Source organism: Aspergillus bombycis (assembly GCF_001792695.1).
Source record: "Aspergillus bombycis strain NRRL26010 chromosome Unknown contig00073, whole genome shotgun sequence".
NCBI classification, from domain to species: Eukaryota; Fungi; Ascomycota; class Eurotiomycetes; order Eurotiales; family Aspergillaceae; genus Aspergillus; species Aspergillus bombycis.
The window spans coordinates 31,914-51,547 of record NW_019170075.1 but is presented as its reverse complement, the minus strand read 5'-3'; the positions used below and the strand labels follow the sequence as shown (position 1 = coordinate 51,547).

At 49.0% G+C, this 19,634-nt stretch overlaps 6 protein-coding genes across 6 annotated transcripts; 3 read left to right on the top strand and 3 right to left on the bottom strand.

Moving 5' to 3' along the window:
* Positions 1–626: 626 nt before the first annotated feature.
* Positions 627–2,426, top strand: ABOM_008636 (putative MFS transporter; the record flags this gene model as incomplete). Its single annotated transcript, XM_022535765.1, has 5 exons — positions 627–931; positions 988–1,180; positions 1,227–1,271; positions 1,322–1,799; positions 1,903–2,426. 5 exons carry the CDS (start codon positions 627–629, stop codon positions 2,424–2,426), a joined length of 1,545 nt encoding a protein of 514 aa, XP_022387011.1.
* Positions 2,427–2,732: 306 nt separating this feature from the next.
* Positions 2,733–3,344, bottom strand: ABOM_008635 (cell wall mannoprotein 1 family protein; the record flags this gene model as incomplete). Its single annotated transcript, XM_022535764.1, has 2 exons — positions 2,733–2,921; positions 2,997–3,344. The coding sequence occupies 2 exons, from the start codon at positions 3,342–3,344 to the stop codon at positions 2,733–2,735; spliced, it is 537 nt and encodes a 178-aa protein (XP_022387010.1).
* A 2,962-nt stretch (positions 3,345–6,306) lies between these two features.
* On the bottom strand, positions 6,307–7,270 carry ABOM_008634 (uncharacterized protein; the record flags this gene model as incomplete). The annotated part of the gene is made up of 5 exons (XM_022535763.1): positions 6,307–6,430; positions 6,490–6,562; positions 6,634–6,727; positions 6,789–7,036; positions 7,102–7,270. 5 exons carry the CDS (start codon positions 7,268–7,270, stop codon positions 6,307–6,309), a joined length of 708 nt encoding a protein of 235 aa, XP_022387009.1.
* A 1,471-nt stretch (positions 7,271–8,741) lies between these two features.
* Positions 8,742–10,384, top strand: ABOM_008633 (uncharacterized protein; the record flags this gene model as incomplete). The annotated part of the gene is made up of 4 exons (XM_022535762.1): positions 8,742–8,968; positions 9,017–9,462; positions 9,626–10,010; positions 10,129–10,384. The coding sequence occupies 4 exons, from the start codon at positions 8,742–8,744 to the stop codon at positions 10,382–10,384; spliced, it is 1,314 nt and encodes a 437-aa protein (XP_022387016.1).
* Positions 10,385–12,175: 1,791 nt separating this feature from the next.
* On the top strand, positions 12,176–13,384 carry ABOM_008632 (tyrosinase family protein; the record flags this gene model as incomplete). Its single annotated transcript, XM_022535761.1, has 4 exons — positions 12,176–12,276; positions 12,327–12,452; positions 12,502–12,624; positions 12,676–13,384. 4 exons carry the CDS (start codon positions 12,176–12,178, stop codon positions 13,382–13,384), a joined length of 1,059 nt encoding a protein of 352 aa, XP_022387015.1.
* A 296-nt stretch (positions 13,385–13,680) lies between these two features.
* On the bottom strand, positions 13,681–16,435 carry ABOM_008631 (uncharacterized protein; the record flags this gene model as incomplete). The annotated part of the gene is made up of 2 exons (XM_022535760.1): positions 13,681–14,019; positions 14,075–16,435. 2 exons carry the CDS (start codon positions 16,433–16,435, stop codon positions 13,681–13,683), a joined length of 2,700 nt encoding a protein of 899 aa, XP_022387014.1.
* Between the last annotated feature and the right edge of the window lie 3,199 nt (positions 16,436–19,634).

The following is a 19,634-nucleotide window of genomic DNA, read 5'->3' as shown; positions in this document are numbered from 1 at the left end:
ACGGCCTCTGGATTTAAGATGCTGTAGAACCGTTTGGATATCTTGGCTATGCCACACTCCTGCATCTAATCCAACCTATATGCGAGCATGTAAGCCCGTTATCGTTGCGAGCGGCAGATAGTCTGGGAATGTTCTCTAATATCTGTGATTTTTACTGAACTTTAAGCTCGGCGACTGAACCGTGGAAGCAACGATGAGATCCCTGCCGATAGCCTTCAGCCTCCAGCTTTTCTGGTCAACCCTCGGAATTGCCATTGTTTGACTGGCACTGGAGCGTGTTAAACTTCCAGCCCAACCCCAACTTCCGACCCTTGGGTTAGTTCAGATTACGCCCTCGAGGTTTCAAGTCTTTCATCGTGCTGCGTTGGTTTGCCGTAAACTTGTCATACCGCGCCCAGGCCGGAAACGAGAAGCAGGAGGAACTTGGCATAGTGATCCTCGGCCCTCTGTCCAACTATGTTGACTTTCGTGTCACAGGGAGGGTGTTCACTGCAAGAAATCAATACATAACTAAAGACTTCTGATCTGCAAGATCGCCTGCCACATTTTCTTCTCATTACTTTCCCCTCCCAGCTCGTGGGTCATTGTCTCGATAGTTGTGAGAACCGTACCTCGGAGACAGCGCAATGGACGTTAGACACTCTTCGCCAAGAGCTTCAGAGGCCGAGAAGGACCGGCCGGTGATCGATCTGGAGGAGATAGGGGAGCGCGAAGGATACATGCTTTACACGTCGCGTACCCAGAATCAGAACCTAAAAACCACTGATGATGGCCGGACCGTGCTGATACCACAGCCCATGAACTTCCCTCACGATCCACTCAATTGGTCGCCGTTCAAGAAAAATCTTATCCTTTTTGTTATTTCGGCCACTGCGTTTCTGCCGGACTATGGAAGTGCTACGGGTGCGGTGACGCTGCTCCAGCAGGCTAAGTACGAACCTGAGTATTGGCATACGGACCAGGAATGCTAACTGAGACCGATGCTAGACAATGGAATATGACAGAGGATCATGTCAACCATTCGCAGGCTGGAAATATCTTTATGCTGGGTGTTGGCGGCCCCGTCGTGGTCGCTCTGTCCGCCTACTTCGGTCGTCTCCCGGTGCTGTTTTATTTTGTGCTGCTGGCACTTGCCACTGCAATCTGGTGCGCCGCCGCGCAATCCTTCGAGTCATTCATGGTATGTGCATCTTGAAAGTTCTAGCAATGGATTCTGACCAGTTCAGGCGGCCCGGATTCTCAATGGGCTGTTCTCGACGGTTGCACAAGGCGTACGTGGCCAAGACCCTCTTTGTCTGCATACGAACCCTAACTCTGGCAGGGCGGCCTCATGTTCATCAAAGACATGTTCTTTCTGCATGAACAGGCCCGCAAAATCAACATTTGGTCTGGGTCCATCATCCTCTCGCCCTACCTGGGCCCGATGTTCGCGGCCTTCATCACAAACACCCAGGTCTGGCAATGGGCTTTCGGTCTATACAGCATCGAAACCGGCCTCTGTCTAATCGCAATCATTCTCTGCGTCGAGGAAACGTACTATGATCGCAAAAACACCCAGCCAGACCTCATCCCCGACGCCCCACGATGGAAACGGATGCTGGGCCTCCAGCAACGGCGCAGCGGATACATCATTAACACCCCCAAGGACGCACTCATGCGCCCAATCACTGTAATCATGAAGCCAGTCGTCCTCCTATCCACAATTTACTATATGCTTACCTTCGCCTGGGTGGTAGGCGTCAACACGACGCTCTCCATCTTCGTAGGCCCGTTATACGGCTTCGGTCCTAAGCAAATCGGTATGTACCTACCTACCTACCTACCTACCTACCTACCTACCTACCTACATACATACACCTTCCCCTTTCAAAAATTTACCGACAAACACACTGACAAAACAAGGATTCTTCTACTTTACCCCAGTCGTAGCCGCCATCCTGGGCGAACTAACCGGCCACTGGCTCCACGACTACCTCGCCAAGCTCGCTACACAACACAACAAAGGCCGTCTAGAGCCCGAAGCCCGCCTCCTCGCCATCTGGTTCGCAACGCCCTTCATCCTCGCCGGGATCATCCTCCTCGGCTTCGCCCTGGAAGGTGCATACCACTACATGCTGACAGCGCTGGGATGGGGGTTCTATGTCTTCGGCGTCATGATCGTCACCGTCGCCATTAATGCCTACGTCCTCGATAGTTACCCGGAGGCCAGTGGGGAGGTTGCTGCGTGGGTGAATTTTGGACGCACGACGGGTGGGTTCATTGTGAGTTATTTTATGGTCGAGTGGGCGAATAAACAGGGTGCTAGGAGGCAGTTTGGCACGATGGCCGGCATTGTGCTCGGGGCGTTTTTGATTGTCTTGCTGCTGCAGGTTAAGGGGAAGGGCATGAGGGCGTGGGCTGGGCCGGTGAATTTTAAGACGGGTTGATTAGGCTTGCTGGGGATTTATCTTACTGGGTGGTGGAGGTGTGGAGGTTGTAGGTTGTGAGTTATGATAGAGGGATTCATGTGGGATGGCGTGGGTTTGGTTGGTTTGGCGTTCGAATCTGTGGTTTGTATACGTATGTGTTTCCCGATTTCCGGTTCTTGGGGATGTATTTATATATAAAAACAGATCGATTGAATGGGTTCCTGTATGAAAACGAAGCTCAGAAGTAAAGCATTGACGAAACAAGCCAACAGTACTCCACAGCCAACGTCAACCACCAGACTCAACCCAACACCAGACTCACACCTAAGAATAGACTCTAATGGCAGTGTCAAACCCGGAATTCAACTCCGTCGTCTTACTAGCAAGCGTATCCTTATCTACCGCTGTCGCCTTATTCTGCAGTGCCGTGGAGAGAGAACCAGTCTTGGCCCTGAGGTTCACTAGATTCATTCTCACGATTGCACCTATTCTCGCCTCATCGACAAGAGGTTTCTAAAGCCATATCAGCACCGCCCCCTCATGGCACCCCACCACAACACAGACAATAAGAAAGGGGAAAGAAGATACCTTCTGAACCAGCGTCACAAGCGCAGTCCTAATATCCGGCTCCAACCCCAACAAAGCTCGCGTCGTGGTAGCGCTCTCACTGACTGTGAACGGCGCAGCAGCGATGGTGTCCCTCGTCGCCTGCTCGAGGTCACTTTCTACGGCCATTTCTTTCACCTGGATATCTAGTGCGGCGGGGATGCCGCCGGTGTAGGCTACTATGCTTTGTGTGAGGGCAGAGAGGTCGGTGGTTATCTTGTTGAGGTCATTTATTACTGCTGTTGCGTCGCGGGTGAGAGGAGTTGGCACTGCAGTGCAGGTTGCTAGGGTTAGGAGGAGGAAGGTGAGCAGAGGTTGAAGGAGGTACATTTTGCAATTCTTATCTGGCTTATCAGGTGAGGGTAGGTTTGGTGTGATGGGGTTGTTGTGTCTTTGGATGTGGTTGTTGTAGGTGATTTATAGATCCCATGGAAATGAGCCGGCTCGGTGTATTATGTGGCACCCTTGGGATACATTGCTGTTAGATGCTGTGCTGTGTTACGTCGAGGACGAGTGAGTTTGGCCTTTGAATCTGGTATTGCTAATTGTATGGTTGTTGGTGCTAGTTGGCGCGGGCAGCTATGTGGATTGGGCTGTGGATTGGGGATATTCCCTTCTGTATACATACAGGAGGTATTGCTTGGGGAATGCATGTGTTGGGATAACAGGATTTATATCTGCAGGCAGGGTTGGAAAAGGCGATGTTCGATTTACCGTGTGATACCATGGCCTCATATAAACCGGGCTTCATTTGTGATACATGGGGAGGCATATGGATAAGAGAGGAGCAGCTTGTTCTGGAGATGAATCTTCTGCAGGTATGCAACGGTCTTTGAAGCCAAAGAACGACCGTGTGGAAGAGAGAGGGTTTCTCCTAAATCCTTAGAAACTGGATCGTCTTCCAAGTTACTAGAAGCCGTGATGCAGACACAGGGTAGTAGCCAAAAAAAAAAAAAAAAACTGGCCAAGGCTTTATAGTCGACAAGGAATGAATAATTGGCTCCATCATGGTAGAAGGAGAACTGATAATGGCATCCAAGTATGATTATTGGGCCCGTCGATATCTGTACGGGCAATCCCGGCACTTCGTGCGGAGAAGATCTCGGAAGTCGCCGTTATCAATGACTTTAAAATCATGACCCATCCAGGTTGTTCTCATAGATCTCTAAATGACCTCTCTTCGATGCTCCCAGGTTTCAACCAAGGACCGACAACTTCCCATCACCAAATGTCTCCCCTGACCGACGAACAATTATCCGCAGCCGCCGGCGCATGTCTGGAGCTGCAGAGAACCGCCCAAGACATCCACTCGAAACGACCGTTTGCCGCCTTGCTTCTGGCACCGGATAACACCACCGTTCTCATGTCTTCCCTGTCGCTATCGCACGTCCGACACGCCGAGACGGAACTAGCCCGCAACGCGGCCGATAATTACGCGCGCGAGTATCTGGCCAAAACGACTCTCGTCTCCACCTGGGAGCCTTGCGCGATGTGCGCCGGCACGATGTACTGGGCGAACATTGGACGGCTGGTGTATCTGGCGTCGGAGAAAACGCTCCAAGACTCATCGGGGAGGGGAACACCGAGAACCTCACACTGGATTTGCCATGTCGAACCGTGTTTGCCCGTGGCCAGACGGAAGTGGAAGTTATTGGGCCTGTGAGTGGGTGGGAAGCCAAGGTGGTGGAGGATAGTCAAAGGTATTGGGGAAAAGAGAGATAGCAAAATTCCCAAGTCAATGTTCCTCGGGTTTCCATTGCGCCATTCTTAATTGCTGCTATTGGTTCCGTATTCGAATATTCTTACTTTCTGATCCATTCTCGATCGGTTGGTTGTAGCACTTGTATCAACTGTGTGGTGTGAGACCCCTTCGTTTCCATACTTTATTGGGCGTGCCGTGATAATGCCAAGAGCTGAAGGAGATCATTTCCAATCAGATCATTATACAGAGACGATGGGCATTAGCACCAGCTTGGACTGGCAGGCTCCCCAGCAGGCTCAGCTCAGCCACGGCTGAAACACGTATGGAGGGGTTCGCTTCTAGATCGTGAGCGGGGAGCTGATCAAGCCCACTGGCCCTATGATATTATGTATACGGCTAGCAAAATCGCAGAAGGAAGCGGTGTACCAACTCGCGCACAGGGATCGGCGGTATTCTTTTGCACCCCACCATTGTAGCTGAAAAAAAGCCGGGTGTCGGATCTGATATTATTAGCAATCTACCCCATCGCTCTCAATTATAAATAGGCCCTTCTATCCTCTTCCAGCTGTGATACTAACCATTTCTCAACCATCCCCTACAAAATCTAAACATCAAATCAATATGCCGGTATGTGACCAGGAGAACACTGATACACCAAGGGTTGAGAAGGTATGGCTAATGCAATGTTGATAGTTCTTCGTCGGGTTTGAAGATAGCATGGCATTCGTCCAACAGGATAATAAAGTCAAGGAGTAATTCTATCTATAACTTATACGTTCAATACTGCACCATGCTAATAATTGCAGCATCCTAGAGAAAGCTGGATACCCCCCAGAATCTCACATTCAATTACCGGATACTTCCCCTCCTATCACGCTTTTACCGTATATACTGTGATCCACGGAAAGAGGAGAGAGGAAAACAAAAACAACTAACTGATGTACTAGGGAACTTGAGAAGGCGGCTGTCGAACAACTGAAAGGCATCAACGGAGTTAAGGTTCACACCAGACTGGAGGATTTTTAATTGGTATCAGACTTCCCATTGCTGCAGATACTATATGGTTGAATTATAACCTCGTTTGCATCTTGACAAATGTGCTGTACATGTACGTACTGAGTAAACCGTGTCGTCACGTAATTATGTACGTAGTAGCATGACTATTCTTCGCAACCTTGGCTTCACTGTGCATACCACGTAATTTAGGTTAGATTGAAGTTATTTCCTGGTTCAAGAGGCATTTCCCTGTAGTGTGAGGGGTGGTATTTTGGTTTGGCGCCGTGGCGTTGCAGACTCTGAGGCTCTCTATATTATATAGCTCCTTCAGGTCTGACAAGGCTTTACGGTCTGCGGAGTCGCATCGTGAGGCGGGCCGATGGACAAACCAGGTCCAGTTCCTGTTATCCCCTTCACTTTTCACCAAGATCGATCTATGATTCGAGCCAAGTAAACATACTTCGGTTTGCTTCGGGAGCTTCTTCAAGTAGCCCAAAGAATGGATGGATGGTCGGTTCGAACGCCGGATTCATTAGGAGCATATATACAAGTTATACACGTCGAATCTAAAACATATTGTACATAAAGTGAGCATTACGTTGTAATAGGTTTGGCCTCTGTTTCCGGGGTATCCCCCCCGTTCTCCAGGGTTCGACCATATTTAGACTTGGCACCGTACTGATCGTCATGCTTTTTGGACATGAAAAGGACAACAGTACTATAATAATGATCAGTATAGATGCGCTTGTAGACCGCATCTGTTTAAGAAGAACATACCTAACAGTAGTCGCGACCCAGCCGGGCCACGCTAGAACAGCCGAGGCAACTGCCTTGGGATTAGTTCTGTATTCTAAAATGGTTGTTAGCCGCACTCGAGTCAGAAATCGGATACAAGCGTCCTGAACTGAACAGGAAACATACCCAGGGCGGGTTTCTTCTCGGCCTCCGACCAGAACTTTCTCGCGGAGGCGGCGTCCGTGCCGGTGATACGTGCACTGTACATGGCAGTGATGACCTGATTAATTCTATGAGTATCCTGAGAATCCTAACCAGCAAGTACTGTCCCCAGAGCATACCGTCATGAGAAGAGCAGAGCTCAGCATCATTATCGAGACGACCACCGCGCATATTTTCCACGCTAATCGGACGGATGGACTCTCATATCTGTCGGGCCAGAAGAGGTCGAAAAAAAACGCCGCGCCGAAGATCGTGGCCACGGAGATTCCCACGAATATATTGTACGAGGCTGCACCGATGAAACTGTTGTTGTGGACTTTGACCCCTGGGTGTTGCCCCTGGATGTTGCTTTGTTGGTCGAGATAGTCTATGGATGGATGAGATCAGTATGATAAGCCCTAGCTGCGGGAGGGGTTTCCGCAAGGTATGTACCTGATAGGGCTGCTGTCCCTACTGACTCAGAGCATACACAGAAGATCATGGCCAGTTGGTAGACAATCATCCTTGTGCGTCGTAAGTGATAGACACGACTGAACATATGTTTCCCCTTGAACTTGTAGAATTGGATCTCGTGGAGATCCAGGCCCCAAATCACGGCCATAACAGATGTTTACCCTAATGAGGTAGCACAGCAGTGTGATGAATATATATAACGCAAAAAAGAAAAGAAAGTAAACGGAGTGAAATGGGAGGTTGATGAGAAGCCTAGTCTATCGGATATAGAAAAGATTGGGATATGGCTTGGCATAAAAAGAAAAGAACTGTTTACCAGGAGGGTGGAATGGAAGATCTTCTATGCTTTATGATCCCATTCCATTTCATCATCTGTCGATCTGATATTTGTCTGCGTGTTGATCTGCCGCCAGATGATGAAGATGGCTGGCGTTAAACTTGTTTTCAGGGCTGCGACGGGATCGGCCGGGTATGACGTCAGCCACGGCGGGTCCCTGATGTAGGTCCTGGTGCCTCAGGTTATGCCACATATTGAGGCCATGAAGGACCTGGCCATGATTAAGGTGATTGCCTTTGATTATTTGTGCGCTCTCTTTGCCCGGGAATGGAAGTGTATATAAAAAGTAGATCGCTCGAGCGTTCGTCCAAGAGCATCCACGAGGGGTTTGACGGTATTATCTAAGGTAAAGGCAAGGGACATTCCATGTCGTCATTCAGAAACAGGAACCAAGCTTTGTTGCGTGCAAGCACTACAGGACTGGGTTCTATCATGCTATTCTATTACTGGACGAGTGCGACGGGTTTCCCGGCGCTCGTTCGGGTCCTGATATCAGCCGTCAACGGCTTGTCTTCAGGAACTTTGTCGCATAGCCACTGAAGTGGCTAGGTGCTAATTCTGTTCTCTCTCAGTCTTTGCTAGACAGCTTGAATACTGGCGAGGCGTCATGTTTCTCACGCGTAACCGTGTCAGTGATGTTGATCCTGCCTTTGAGTTGCGAATCCACCTCACCACACATTCTCCGCCCCTGGATATCCAGAACAGGCTCCAGATATGGCAAGTTTGCTTACGTATATCTTTTCCGTATAGTAAGTGCATTGCTAAGATACCTCAGATCAATTATGCTCTTATAGTCCTTTCTCTATCCATAATTAAGCACTGTAGACCAATTCCACTGGTCCGGAAACTGTAGAGCTTCAATCGACAGAATAGGTACACCTGTACAGCCTCGATATAAAACCGACAACTCTATTACCCCCTCTACAACAGTAACCCGGTTTGTGAAGGGCCACTGGGATTATACAATAGGAACTACTGCTTGTCAGGAATGCTATGGGCCAGAAAGACTACGGTATCCAAGCGCTGCACTAAAAAGCTTGGGTGAAGGCTTCGTCTCACCGGGGCCATGTCCAAAATATGGGTGGCCGAGGCTATTCGTGGATACAGCATGCCGTCTCATTGGAGGTCTCTGGTGGGGATACATGACTTCAAATCCATGCATCTTCAAACCCACGTCACGACCCGTTTGACTAATACACGCGCCCAAAAATGGTTTAGACCGGTTCCCCCCAGTTTTCCTTCACATATAAACCCTTCACACTTTCTTACCAGTTCCTAAGCCATGACAACCACGGAGGAAAGCCATATTAGCCATGACGCATCCCTGGAAAAGAACAAATTGGATGTATACCATGAGAATCAGCCCCTGGCGGTGACGGAAGGGGAGGCATTCGCACGAGCAAGAAATAGCCCAGAAGAGGCGTTGCCACTGTGCACAACCTTTCGCACAACGATCGCGAAAACCCACGATGTTGGCCAAAATGGCGAAAATGGTAAATCACCGTCATGGTGAGCATGCTCAATGTCATCACGTATGTTCTGAACGCCCACTCTCAGCCTCTGTGCAGCACTGGAATTCATTAGAGCGTGGTGTACAGGTAGTATACCGTCCGGTACGCCGGCTATCCAGTCGGAATTTGGGGTATCTGCGGAGGTCACTACATTATGCCTATCGCTTTATGGGCTACGTTATGCTGTCGGTCCTGCCCTACTCGCCCCTCTATCCGAGTATTTTGGCCGCCAGCCTGTGTATGTCGTATCGTGGTTCCTCCGATTCAGCTTTCAGCTTCTGATGGCGCTCGCACCGAATATTGGGACTATCATCGTGTGCCGATTTCTCGCCGGTTTTGCAGGCGGGGCTCCGTTGACCAACACTGGCAGATCAATCAGTGATCTATGGGAGAGGAACACGAGTGGTGGGCCAATGGCTATCTATGGCCTGAGCAGCACCTTCGGACCACCGATGGCACTCGTAGTCAGTGGGTATAAGGCCCTCGACCTCAGTTAGTGGTAGATCTTCTAGATCATGATAGCTATTACCGGCAGGTAGTGTGTTCTACTTGTTCTCACAGCACCTGAAACCCGACACATAATCATTCTGCAAGTGGAAGGCCAAGAGAGTGCGGAAATTGAGGCGGAAAGAGAATCTGAAACCCGCTGAGACAGTCACCGATGCCAGTGCGAGCGGGCGAAAGGGGTTAGATGAGCTGTTTAAGATTACCCTCACTCGTCTATTTTGCTTCGTATCCACCAAATCCATCACGACATTCTCTGCATTTTATAACGGCTCCCTCTGCGGTCTGGTCTACCTTTTCAACGAGGTCTCCCCCCTTGTTTTCGGTCCTAGGAAGGGCCACGGCTTCAATGTCGGCCAGCAGGGTCTCGCCTTCCTCGGCATGGCCATCGGCCCGACTATCGCATTCTGCTTCTATCCCCTGCAAGAACGATACTACCTGCGTCGAGTCAAAGAGCACGAGGGCAAGGGTGCCCCAGAAGCACGCCTGTGGATGGCCCGACTGGGTGCGATCCTCATTCCGATCGGCCTTTTCTGGTTTGGCTAGACAAGCTACCTGTCCGTCCACTTGATCGTGCCCATCATTGCCTGGGCATCTTTTGGCGCCGGTATATACGTCATCATATTGAGTATCCTCAACTAATGTCGTGGACAGCTATCAGACTTATTCCGCGTCGGCTCTAGCGGGCGTGATCCTTGCGAGGAATTTGGTTGGCGCTGAATCTCCTTTGCTCGCGGCGCAGATGTATGAGCGCTGGGGCTATGAGTGGGCGTCCAGCTTGCTAGGCCTTTTAGCTATCTTGTTGGTGCCTATTCCTTTCATCTTCTTCTACATGGGGAGGGCTATCCGGTTGAGGAGTCCGTGGGCGAGGGAGCATTTTGAACAGAATGAGGATAATCCTCACTACTAGTGGTTAAGCAGGGAATACATCGTAGAAAGTTGATTACATAGACTAGAATATCATATATTTTAATTGCAATGTTACTATTTTCATGTGATGTTGGATGATGGGGGAGGAGGAAGCGCCGCCTCAGTAGAAATGCAGTCATATGTGTGATGTATGGCTGCCTTCATCACAGAGAGACACCCCTTCTATGGCTGGACCAGAGAAGCAGATACTAGTATTTGCTGTGGCGGGATTCTTAAGGTAGCTTGTGTTTCTAAGGGTCAGCCGCTCTCTTTCTCCACACATCTTCTGTCAGTGTCACGAAGCCCTTGAACAAATTGGTGTCATATACCCCCTTGCACAGAACACCGGGGTCAACCACAAACTGGCATTGGCAACGCTTGAGATGGTTTCGTATCACCCAGCTATCCAATAGTGGCTGGCCAATATCGGCTTAGCGTATCTCCCGAGGGACTCGGTTCATGGGAACCGGGAGGCTGGAAATATCAGGCTCCCCTGGAATAGAACAGCGTTTTATCAACGAACCATACCATTGCATTTGGGCCGGCCAAAGAATATCACGTAACACTGAATCAAACACGAGATTCGCAGGTGAGGGGTTGGCAGTAGTGTAACAGTGCGGAATGCCGGATCCCTGATATCCACTTTATAAGTGGACGGACACGGGTTTGACCAGCCCAGATAAAGAGAGTATCTGTTATATGACTGGTAGCTTGGAGACCCTAAAATATAGATCATTACTATAAGCCAATTGCATTTGCTATTATGTTCCAAGTTGTTAACCCAGCTTCCCCTTGCATAAAGACATATACAAAAATTATTATAGCGAACATCCCCACTTGAAAACCAACTCGAGGTACACAAGACACCGCTCAGATGTCAAGTAACCCATATCCTACAGTAATATATGGAAACAAAGAAAGCACAGCCTTGCTTTGCTATTCACTGATATGAGCAATGGAGAATATCCAAAGGTCAGCCCTAACAACTGAGAACGTCACGAGGTCATGTGCTGAGCCTCGCCCATGAACCTCGTAACAACGTAAGCAAGGGTCATGTCTGCCTTTGGCACCTCGTATATACCTCAGAAAGGCAAACGTAGGCGAATGCTGCATATTAGTCTCCAGAAACAGGGTCCCCATTTCAAGGTAAAACTAGGTTCCGAAACAACCAGTGCGCCTCGTTTTTCTATATAAAGCGTAGTGGAGTTAATATCAATAATCTGTCTTGGGGATTATTTTCCCTTGTCACACAACCTGAGTTACTACACTCCTGCAATTCCAAATGCGTCTGAGCCCGGGAAGGGGAGTCCAGTCATGATTGAAATCAAGCCACTTGGATCCTGTAGCCCGCCCGTTGCTCGGAGCTTGCTGTTGTTTCCGTTAAATATATTTTCAAAGCGGGTCATCCTCAGATACACCGGCTCTGGGTATGAGCCACTGGTCAGCTTACTGGGACCACAAGGTTCAAGGGCACAATGCGTCCAGAAAAGACCACATTGACGGAGATATCGTGTAAAGAATAATTACTCAGAAGCAACCCAGAACCGGCTAAAAGATATATATATCACCTGTAATCCACGGGTCAGAGGGGTGGCATCGTACTGTGACACAAATACATCCCGCTTCAACGCGCAATATAACTCAAACCAGAACTCATTTCAGACATACATACATATAGCATTTGAAATAGAAAGACTGGTCTCTGGCCCCCAGTTCGAATATACATTAATCATCTCATACCAGTAATTCTAATACTTCATTCTCAACCGACAGTACCTGTGGAGCTAGAGTTATGTCGTTCATTAGCTTGCTCATTATTCTGGCCATCGCCTGCATTACCTCAACAACCGCAGGACGATGCAGTGCAGAAAAGCTGGTTATAAGGAAAGAATGGTATGTTCCACCATTGTCATCTAGATATTCCCAGATCCAATATGTGGCAGGAGAGAATTAGCCGTTACTGAACGGACAGAGTATATCAATGCGATATATTGCTTGCGTGAACGTTCACCTTCCCTACCCAACGAAAAATTCCCCGGAGTCCGAGACCGATTAGACGATTTTGTTGCGTACGTGGACACCCAATGGCCCATTAATTACTATAGCTGATACACGCAGCACTCATATCAATTACACAACCCGGATTCACCAAAACGGTCTTCTGCTCCCTTGGCATCGCCACTTTATCTTCCTCTGGGAAGCAACCCTGCGTGAGGAATGTGGATACACAGGCAGCCTACCGTGAGTTGTCTAGCCAAAGGTTCTGACTATGGATATCACTAAACCCCGTAGGTATTGGAACTGGGCCCTGGACGCATTTACCTTGTTTGACAGTCCCATGCTGAACGGCAACGCGATATCACTGTCCGGGAATGGGGCGTATGAAGCAAACGAAACACTCTCATGCACTTCCGATGGGAAGGAATGTCTTCCGCGAGGCACAGGGAATGGATGTGTGGGATCGGGCCCATTCGCCAACTTCCAGGTGCACCTGGCGCCGATCGACTCAAATTTGGCACAGCCTTATGCGCCCCCTCCCCCCAACGCCTACGACTATAAACCGCACTGCCTAACGCGGAGTATAAACCCATTTATCATGGCCGTGTTCAACAATAACACCATTGGCGATCGATTGCTGGAAGCCGGCAATATAACGGATTTTCTTAGGATTTTGGAACCTAGTGGCTTTGATGATATGGGTGCGCATGGGGGAGGTCACCACTCCATCGGAGGCGACATGCAGAACTTATTTATATCACCCCAGGATCCCGTGTTCATGCTGCATCATGCTATGATAGATCGAATCTGGAGTATATGGCAGTGGCATGATCCTCCAAATCGTCGGAATGCCTTGAATGGCACGACGATCATCTACGACCCCCCGGATGCCCCCTTAGTGACTCTCGATACGGTGATGGAGTTTGGGGTGTTGGATAGTGGAAGGGAGGTCAAGGAAGTGATGAATCCGATCGACTATGAGTATTGCTACACCTATACTTGATATAGCCTGGTCCATGCCTTGTTTGTACTGCTGGTGGTATGGTGCATATCGGTCTTGGAAGAGTCCCTTATCATCCGAATGGTATGTTCCGTATCAAATGTAACATTCGACTTATATATCTCAATTATTCCACCAATTCTGATTAGAATACGTCACCTGGTCTCAACATATCGATATTGGCTGTGGTGTGTAGTGGAGACCACTGGGTCGCAGAAGTGCGGTAAAACACCCCTGTGCCGTATATGTACAAGACTTCGTTTACCAGCATAGCAATGAGAGCAAAGGTGCAACCGTGTTTAGTCCCGACCGAGCAATCTCGCCTGTCTCTCTAAAAACAGGATCCTGGGTCGATCCTCTTCGGAGCTCAATAGTTTACCCGCAACTGAGGGCTCGAAGTCCAATGGTCCCTCCTGCATTGCCCATTGCTCCGTGTTTTCTATTCTTTTATGCTCATACCATGAATGCAGCTGATATGACCTTCGCAGTGTCTGTATAATCATAACTTCGACAGAGCACCAAGAGCGACTGTGATAACTATCATCAAGCAGGCTAATTACCGCATCACATTGCGCAAGGTTGAGAGGGAGTGCGGCAATCCCAGGCAAGGGGTCATCCTGATCGATGCAGGCCCAATCCTGGATAAAGATAAGTACACATCATCACTTTGAGAGCATTAGTTACGGAGCTTACCAGCCAAATTCCCAGTCGCTGTCGGTTAATAGAGGGGTGAGCGTCTATAAATGCCTCGATTGCTCTGATCATTCGGCGATATTGGGTGTGATTGGTGTCGTCTGGTGATGCTACACACGCAGGATCACCGTTGATCCAGCGATACGATATAAAGATGATGTAGTCTGGCGCAAGCTCGGGCCTTATATCGTGAAAATGCTGCGTCAAGCCGTGGTTCGATCGTGGAAGTCGTCCATTACGCACAAAGTCCTGGTACCACACAAATTTGAGCCCGTCAAATATACTGGTTTTCTCTTCGTCTGCCGTAAGCGACGTGGCATACACGCGTCGTAGATGCTGCAAGTGGTTTACATCATTCTTGCTTTCCAGAAGGATAGGCCGCAGACTTTCTTGGAACAACTCCCGATAGCACTTTCGCACTTGAGCCTCTGTTTGTCGCTGTACGAGCTTGTCGTTCGCTTTCTCTCCGAACTGTCGGCAAAGTCCGTCAAGAACAACCTCTTCGGTCTGTTTGTCGCCGCAAAATACAGCGTAATCCAATGCACTATAGCCATGTTCATCAACGAGGTCCAAGTCGACTCCAGCTTCCACCAGCTCTCGCAAATATCCCAAATGCTCATTGGAAGGCTCTTTGCACAGGGCCATAGCGGGAGTACACGTCCCAACCGGATTGAACTGTTGTAAAGCTTCCTCCAACTGCCCACTTAGATACAACGAGCGTCCATAGAAAAATCGGGACATTGCAACTACTGTAGGGTCTTTTGTGCTGAGGGCGGCTTCCACAGATTCTAAAGCCGCGGAAATTGCCTCTTTCGCAAAACCACAGGCAGTGTAGCAGAGTGACAGTCGAGAAAGCCCAACCGTCTCCCAGATGATGGCCTGACTTTCCTCTCCCGATCCCACGGATGCCCTAATTGATCGGGCTAGACGGATGCGCTCCTTTAACTGGTCAATGGCTAAAGGCAGCAAATCTCTCGAAAGCTGGTAGTTTGTCATGGCCAAATTACCGATAGAGCGGCACATAGCATGTTCTAACTTTAGCTCCCCTGCCATTTTATACTGAATCTCAAATTCTCGCTTGGCATCCTCGAGACGATTCATATGGCGGTAAACTACCCCCAACTCACCAAGAAGTTCGACATGCAAAGGTGTGGAGCCAAGCCCCTCCAAGGCACTCTGTAGATATTTCTCTGCCTTTTCGTATCTTCCAAATCGCCTATCCGTGTATCCTAGCTTCCCCAGCGCGATATGCTTGTAGTTTGCTGACTCTGGCAACGACCCTCCCGGTCCACAGAGACTGAGAGCATGGCTGAATGAGCGCAATGCATGCTCCCACTCAGCGCGCTGGGCATGTTGTTCTCCCTGCTCCATCAACACTTCCCATGATCGAACCGCGTCTACCATGGTCGCTAGCACTGCTGGTGAGATACCACCAGGATCACGGAGTTGAGTGGACGAGCGAAGATCCTTGGGACCCAACACCGGCGCGTCTTGCACAAAGCCGCGTGATGCGTCGAAGAAGAACAGCGTCGCGTGCAATGTATCTGGCGAAACTTCTGTGCGATGAAAGGCAGTCGCCGGAATCGAGTAGCTCATATTGCGCGTGTGCAGCGTTGAACCTTTCGCCGTCACTTGCACCAAGGCCCCAGTGTTCTCGACAGTAGATGATATTTGATGTGTCTTATAGGACCTACCTGTACTTTTTGCATCTTGCCAGACGAGCCTATACTTCGCATGGGTGGCTGTTGCGCCATCTGTCGTTGCCTGAACATCGAATGAATGGTCCACCCCGGCACCAGCGAGGATCCAACTCTGTGCGAATGGCTGATGGGAATGGACCGCAAATTCTGGAACTCCTCGCTGCCCATCGGCTAGCCACACATGAAGCCGAAAAAGCTCTTCGATATTCCCGTTCTGCACTATGCTGCAGAGGGGAACGGACAGGAACCCTTGTGCGCTGCGGGATGCCCGGACATTAGAATCTCGAAATAGATCACTGAGAAGCGCGTCTCGTATCATATTCCACGCGGTTGTTAAATCCGCGTCCGAGACGGCTGCATGACTAGGATCCCCTGTCCTTCGGCCGCTTTCGCGAAGAAGCGCGATTGCGAGCACAAGGTCTGCTAGGTGTTTGTCCTTGTCACCGCAAGAAATATCCGAAATTATAGCAAGCCAGTCACTGACTGGAAGAGCCTGGCCAGTATCCTTCTCAGGGCAAGTGTCGACACCTTCTACTTTTGGGCCACTACGGGCAAAACACTGAGCGAGCCTCTCATAGCTGCTCTCGTCTAATAATGTGGCCGCTGCAACTCCTCTGAGTACTCTCAGGAGCACCGGGCTCGTAACCTTGCAATCTTCCATGGGTCAAGGTGGGGTAGTTAAGATCGAGTGATCGAGAATCCGCGGAGAGTCTTGCAGCCAAGGCAAGCGGATGTCCGTTAGTGTGTAGGAATACGAACCCCGCAGAGCTCTTTACACCCCTTTTACTGATTGGTGATTTTGATAATCCCCACCGGACTATGTGAGATATCCTGTTGATTGGCTGGGTGATTTGTAGCTTAGTCTGAAAGGGTTAAGTTGAGGGACTTGTAGGTAGACCATAGGGAGAAACTTCTTATCGTCGTATATTGAACATCCTGCGATGGACCGGTGCTGTCTTCCGTCTTGTTTATCGTCTTTGCCTACCTTCTGTGGCTGCAATTTGCTTTTCAAGACGTTATTGAAACTATTTGGTGCCATACTACATACACGCATAGCCTCTTCTATCTTGTCTAGTGAATATGGCTTTGGCCTGGCTCATAGCACCTATTGTCCTCGTCTGCACACCTTTTGAACACGTCACGATAGAACCGTCCTATATGAATAGTGTACTAAGTTGCAATTGTATAAAACGATCGCAGCTCGCTTTATTGTCTGCAATGATGAGTGCTAAGGGGAGTGTGTAGTTCCAACCATAACAGCAATTATATTCGAGACATCCTGCTTAATGATTCCATAGAATACCAGGTTGATCCATCAAACATAATCCCCTTTTGTCCAACAAACCCCCAACAACGAACACACCAACATCACATCAGCGGATAGATCGGCCCAGGGGCATTGCATAACCACGACAGAAGGCTTTCCTGTGACTTGTAGTCTCCAGCTACCGATTACCGTAGGCCAAGAGCGCCCTTAATGAATGGCAAGTTGGTAGACTTGATCATTTCCGCGTCAATCTTGGCTCGCAAGAGTTCCCAAACATCTGCGGGTGCAGTCTCCCCTTCAGGATATTTTCCATGGGGTTGCAAGCCAAGTGGCGCCGATATTACACCCGGGCATGTTATGCTTCTATCATGGCCAGCCAACCTGGCTTTGCCATCATCCACAGCCTTTCTGTACTCCCTCCACCAGTGGGGGTCATTCTTCACAGATGGATCAAGTTCAACCTCAACAAACATGAGCTCCTCAGTCGTATTACGGAGTTCCACTAAATGATTGCGGTCACCACCTCCTCGCGCGTTGTTTGCCATGTGAACTGGCAGGTTGACCTAGGTCTCTTGGCTTTGAGATATGAAATTGTAAGGCAGAGAAAGGGAGAGCAATCCTCGTTCAACGTCTCTTTAGAAATCTCTGTATGTTGACTTGCATGATGAGCGAATTCAAGCACACTCAACCATATTTATGTCCGAGAGTATTTGCCTCTTGAAGGAGCTGATGTGGAAGTATACGACACCATCCTGGTATTATCGGCTTTCAACTCAAAATACTTGGGGCATATTCCGAGTAGACCGGTTGCTTCCTTTGTTCTGTATCATCTACTCGTTACGCGAGTCTACTACGGGAACTAGCCATACTGTTTCTTTTGGAGATGGAACTTACTGCGGGTCATTGGGTGGCTCCTTTTTAAAAGTTTCACTGTTCCTATTTTCCCTTAAGAATCGGTAAATTGCACAAAGCGCACGTTTGGTTGGACTTTGTGAAGCAATATGAATTTCCCTGTTCCTTCTTTCAGGCGTTCTCCACGTAACAAACAAGAAGTGCATTGTCCTTTCTTTGGAGCCAATAACGACAAAATATGCAATCGAACACTTCGGTACTCCCAGGAGTCTAAGGCTATGAATTTGACATTGCTTCTCTGAACATGCACATTCTAAAGAAAGAGCTCTGGCTGTCACAGCTTACAGCTGTACCTTTGCCCTTTTACAATGAACACAGCAAACTTAATACAACGACAAGGGACAGATGTGCTTTATACGTATCTAAATCCCATCGCTATACGCCTCAGCTCTAATATCCCATTTCTGTCCTTCCATAATACTCCAGATGCTCATCAAAGTCACCTCTCCAAATTGGCCCACACCAAACCACCAGGCAGATGCCACCACACGCAATTATGAGCCGATCGATCAACCGCCCAGACCTCGTTATGTGGTTCGCAGAGGTCGAGGTCGACTCCGGCTTTGGCAATAGGCAAATGTTCTTGCAGAGCTGTCGGACCATGGCCGAACTTGGATACGTAAAGCTCACGAGGATATGTCGTTGCGATTACATGAGGATCTACTCCGCTTTCGTCTTTTGTCTCCCTCGCGGTGCAGAGCCGGATTTGAGGCGTGCCAGGGCCATGTTACGGAGAGCTATTGTTGATGAGATGGGTTTGCCGTATACATGTCCTGCGTTTGGGTGGCGCTAGCTTGGTCTTGGCTGGTTAGTTCATTTAAGCTGGCTGTGAACGTTTAAGATGGGATTGCGGTATAATTTCAATGCATGACTTCACATTTGGATGACGAGATGAAAACTGCCTTGGGGGATCCCCTTTCACCGAGCAAAATTTAGAATAGGCTCCAGGTTTTGTAAATGTCATGCTGTCTTTATGGGGCAAGTGGTTTCTACGGAAATACAGAGCTGTCGAATTCCTAACCAATGGCCACACTCGTGTCAAGAGAAGAAATGGCATCGTGACACAGAGCGAAACACTCAAGATAATGTACACCCGACATATACCCATTGATGCTATTTCTTTTGGGAACCACATGCCAAACTTTGGGTACTGAGGCTCACAAGACTATCCCAGCGCTTTTGTCACCATGAAAGACTTGTAAGGGGACTGAACTTTGTGTAAATAGAATTCAATACAGTTAGAGCCAGTTGCAATATGTTAACGAACATAAGACAAACGTTTCAGACATTCGAATATTGCCTGATTACGGGTCCTCAACCGCAGTGGTAACGACCAGGCCATTCATTCTGCGAAGGGGGATTCAGAAAGCAGCATTGGTGTCAGGATGTCGGTCTCAACAAATATGAGGTTGTGGTCCCCCTACTTTGTCAGATCTCTGGATTGCAACCTAACGCAATCTGCAAGTCAATATACCCCTAATCGATCGAAGATATTCAGCGGGAGTGTAAGCCTGGAAGCATTGCATAAGATATTCAGTGCACCAACAGAATCTGTGTCAAAGGATAGAGAACCGAGTCTTTAAAGAGACCTTGAGACCGAAGGTTTTCGCAGTCTATTTATATCCCTAATGCTTCTCTGGTGGACGTTTCTCGTAAACAACGATGTACGAGGATTCCCCCG